At 36.7% G+C, this 4,469-nt stretch overlaps 1 protein-coding gene across 1 annotated transcript; it reads left to right on the forward strand.

Annotated features, from left to right (window-relative positions):
• The first annotated feature begins 1,002 nt into the window (after positions 1-1,002).
• On the forward strand, positions 1,003-3,933 carry LOC111896288 (receptor-like protein EIX1). Its single transcript, XM_023892291.1, has one exon. It carries the CDS (start codon positions 1,003-1,005, stop codon positions 3,931-3,933), a length of 2,931 nt encoding a protein of 976 aa, XP_023748059.1.
• Positions 3,934-4,469: the final 536 nt, after the last annotated feature.

Below are 4,469 nucleotides of genomic sequence, written 5' to 3' on the forward strand. Positions count from 1 at the left end.
ATATATTATATTTAATTTTATTCATGTGTAACTCACGAGTAGAAGTCATTCAAACGATTAAGATTATGAAGTTATAATAAATGTATATATTATCAAATAATTCAAAATAATCAATATATTATATCAATTTAGTATATACAAATTATTATATCAAATTTAATAACAACGTTATTGTTATATTTAAAAAATCATATATTTGTAAAGACTTCAACTATATAGGTGTTTCTGCGCAACGCGCGGGCATTCGCCTAGTATATGGATATATCTATGTTATTTCTACGCATGTGAGCCTCTAGGGTAAATGTTTCCTTTAAGATAAGTCTATTTATCTTTATATTTATTGGTATATTAAATTTATATTCTCAATTTCTTTATAAGAAATATAAAATAATCCTTATATTAAATTTTTCTACAGAAATAGCCCTATTGGTATGAAATTTTATCTAATAAAAACGTGTGGTTTTCACTTTTACCTACTAAAATTGTCTAATGGTTATTACTTCCTAGGAGAAAATTATAGAAATGATCTTTTCAAAATTATAAAATAATATTTGTAAAATTATCTAGTGTTGTTTATGTTTGAAAAAAAAAATACAGAAATTGACAGCGTATAAAAATATTCAAATATAATCAAATAAAATCACAAAAATAATCCATATGTAAAACAAAAATATAAGACAAAGTTACAAAAAGTGCTCTCTATAATAAAAATATAAAACGAAAGGTGATAACTTAAAATATTTGGGGTTGGTAAAATAATCAAAATAAAAAATTTAGAAAAACTTGCATTTCAAATTACGAAGCACTTTTTCAATCACGTTGTAGTCGTTATGTTATTTGGAATTTTGGACCTATGTGAGTGACACACTTAAAGAGGGTTTTCCTAAGATGATTCTAAGCTTCTAACTAAGAAGATTTTGACTTTCATGGATTCCATGTAATTCTTGAGGTTATCATCGATGGAGTCTTCTTGAATAGATTAGAATCAGAATGAGCATAATCATGGGGAAGCTATGGGTTGGTGGGATTTCTCTCTTTTTCGTTTGTGCTACCACAACCCTCTTTTCCGGAGCCAATAGTTGCTTGGAAAACGAAAGGCGAGCTCTTCTCCGATTCAAACACAGCCTTGCATTGGACCCTTTGGATTCTGGTCGAGTATCATCATGGGATGGAAACAATTGTTGCCACTGGGAACACGTGGGCTGCGACAATGCAACCGGGCATATCACCAGGGTTGATCTCCGAATCGATTTTCGCAGCAACCAGTGGCAAGATGAGGGAAACGAGTTGGATTCGTCTTTGGCTGAGTTGACTCATTTGAGTTATTTGGACTTGAGTGGGATCAAATTTCGTAGCAGCCCGATTCCTGAGTTCATCGGATCCATGACACAACTCAGATATCTGAATCTTTCTGACACGGGCTTTTCTGGCATCGTTCCTCATTGGATCGGAAATCTGTGGAATTTGCGCGAACTTGGTCTCAGTGAAAGGGGCTTGGTCATTGATGATTTCACATGGTTTTGGAGTCTTTTGGCACTCGAGCATCTTGATCTCAGCAGATTGAGCATTGATGAAGCTCCAAATTTAGACAAGGTACTGCTGCATATGGTTCTTTCTTTACAATCTTTACGCTTGTCGGGATGCCAACTCTCTAATTCCCATTTCAGTCACACCCATCTCAATTCAAATATCACGCTCTCCACCATTCAAACACTTGATCTTAGTGCAAATTTGTTCGAAGGCGAGTTCCCTCTGTTTTTACAAAACTTGACCTCTTTACGGGTCCTTGATCTTTCATACAACCTCCTCAATGCTTCAATTCCTGTCATGAATGGCATTCTCGAACTCTATCTTGGGGGCAATAGATTTCCACGTATACAAGATACTGGGATGTGGAGACTCTGCAGGGTAAAAGTGTTGGATCTCTCAGACAATTATATGGAAGGGGAACTTATAGGGCCATCAACCGAATGCTCCCAATTTGCTCTGGAAAAACTATATCTAAGCAGGAACAAGTGTAGTGGTGAAATCCCGACATCACTAGAAAGGCTTACGGCCTTGACAAGCTTGTATCTTGATCACAACCAGTTGACAGGAAGGATCCCAAAATCTCTAGGAGACTTAAAGAGTTTGCAGGAGTTGGATCTTTCCTCCAACAACTTAACAGGTTTGATTCCATTTTCCATGAGACAGTTATCGAGACTAGAAAATTTGTATCTTAACTCCAATTCGATGTTATCGATTCCATCATGGATTGGAAACCTCTCAGAACTACGGTCTCTTGATTTATCCTCAAACTTATTACAAGGACCTCTTCCGGATACCTTCGGACAACTTTCTAAACTCGTGTTTCTGGATATATCAAACAATTCTTTATCTGGTGTTGTCACAGAAGCCCATTTCACAAACACATCGATGTTAAAACATTTCGCTGCAACCTCAAACCACGGGTTGACCTTCAAGATTCCTCCCAATTGGAAGCCTCCTTTCCAAATAAGAAACCTTATGCTCGGATCTTGCAAAATCGAATCAGAGTTTCCACCGTGGATTCAATCTCAAAGGAGTATTCGAATTCTCATCCTTTCCAAAACTAGCATTTTCGGACCTCTTCCGGATTGGCTTCACGAGCTCCCGATCTTTCTCATACTCGATCTCTCCCACAACTTTCTCCATGGTCCATTGACAAATCTTCCATTCAACCAAACAACTGAGTCCTCAAGTCCTGCTCCGTTCGATTTAAGGTTCGCAAATTATGAAGGTGAACAATTAGGAGTGTTGCTTCTTAAGAACAACCTCTTCAACGGATCGATTCCGGATTCGGTGTGTAACGCTACGGATTTATTTATTCTCGATCTTTCGAGAAATACACTTTCCGGGTCCATTCCAGATTGCTTGGGAAACCTTTCGCAACTGATGGTCATAATATTAAGTTCCAACCGGCTATCTGGTGTCATTCCGAGCTCTCTAAGCAATCTTGGTTCTTCTCTGTATTGGCTACATCTAAACAATAATAGCTTCCATGGTGAACTTCCGGAAACTCTAGCAAATTGCACAAGTTTAAATGTGTTGGATTTGGGTGAAAACCGGTTCTCTGGAAGCATACCGAAATGGATTGGTGAAAAGATCACGTCTCTGTCAATTCTCAGACTACATAAGAACAATTTCTCGGGTCAAATTCCTGTAGAGTTGTGTAAATGCACAACACTCCAAATTCTGGATCTTGGACATAATAACTTAACAGGAAAGATACCTGGCTGCTTCCAGAACTTTAGTGGAATGATCAAATCAGGTGGTTACAGTATTTATTTTTACAGAGAGTTCGAGCAGAGTTTGATCCAGGGAATGAAAGGAGTTCCCCTCGAGTATACAACAACAATGACATACGTCATCAACATGGACCTTTCCAGCAATAAACTAGTTGGGGAAATACCCGGAAACTTTGTACTTCTTGCGGGATTGCTGGGACTTAACCTGTCCAACAACCACCTCACAGGTCACATTCCAGATAGAATAGGTGATATGCATTCGTTAATGTCTCTTGATCTTTCTGGAAACCAACTTTCAGGGATGATCCCACAGAGTATGTCATTATTGACGTTTCTTAGTCATCTGAATTTGTCACACAACAAGTTATCAGGGCGAATTCCAACAGGAAGTCAGCTCCAGACATTCAATGATCCATCCATATATGCAGGCAATAACGAGCTCTGTGGTAAGCCACTGCTGATCAACTGCAACAGTAATCAAGTCCAACTAGAAAATGCAGGAAACGCTCAGGAAGATGAAGACCACGATGAGGAGATGTGGGTTTATGGTGCTACAAGCGGTTGTGCGACTGGGTTTTTGGGAATTTTGGGAATTCTGGCGCTTAACAACAGATGGAGACTTGCTTTGTTTAAATTTGTGGGAGGTTTCATCGGCTGGACAACTTAATTTGTTCTATTTAGATAACTCAAACTTTTTACCATTAACATTTGAGATTTAAACAGGCCCGAAAATCAAAGTGATGCCACATAAAAAAAAAAATCTTATGAATTAATATTATTAAGTAAATTTGCTACCTCTAAATTCAAAACTTAAAATTGCTCACAAATATATGAATATCATGTTTTCACTCATCAGTAATAAACTCAAACCGTTACAAACAACTTTTCAAAAAATAAAAAATAAAAAATAAAAGTCTGCACATTACTATTTTATAAACATCGACATTCTAGCATTTTTAGTAGCGAATTCATCTATTGTAATTTCATAATCAATATTCTCATGATACTTGTTCTCAATCGAAATCAAACCAAAACGTTTAATCTCTCTTGAAACATATCACAAATAATATATAAATAGGTTAAACAACTCCAAAAGAACTTCGGTTCTTTTTCACAAGAATTTGCCTATCAATGTTAAGATAAGAGAATATGAAACACAAGGGCTGTAAAATTCCCAAGGATTAATATCCAAAAGTTACCTTT

This window comes from Lactuca sativa, chromosome 2, assembly GCF_002870075.4.
Source record: "Lactuca sativa cultivar Salinas chromosome 2, Lsat_Salinas_v11, whole genome shotgun sequence".
Taxonomy (NCBI): Eukaryota; Viridiplantae; Streptophyta; class Magnoliopsida; order Asterales; family Asteraceae; genus Lactuca; species Lactuca sativa.

Coding starts and splice junctions, on each gene's coding strand:
- LOC111896288 (XM_023892291.1), top strand. CDS start 1,003: ATGGGGAAGCTATGGGTTGGTGGGATTTCTCTCTTTTTCGTTTGTGCT.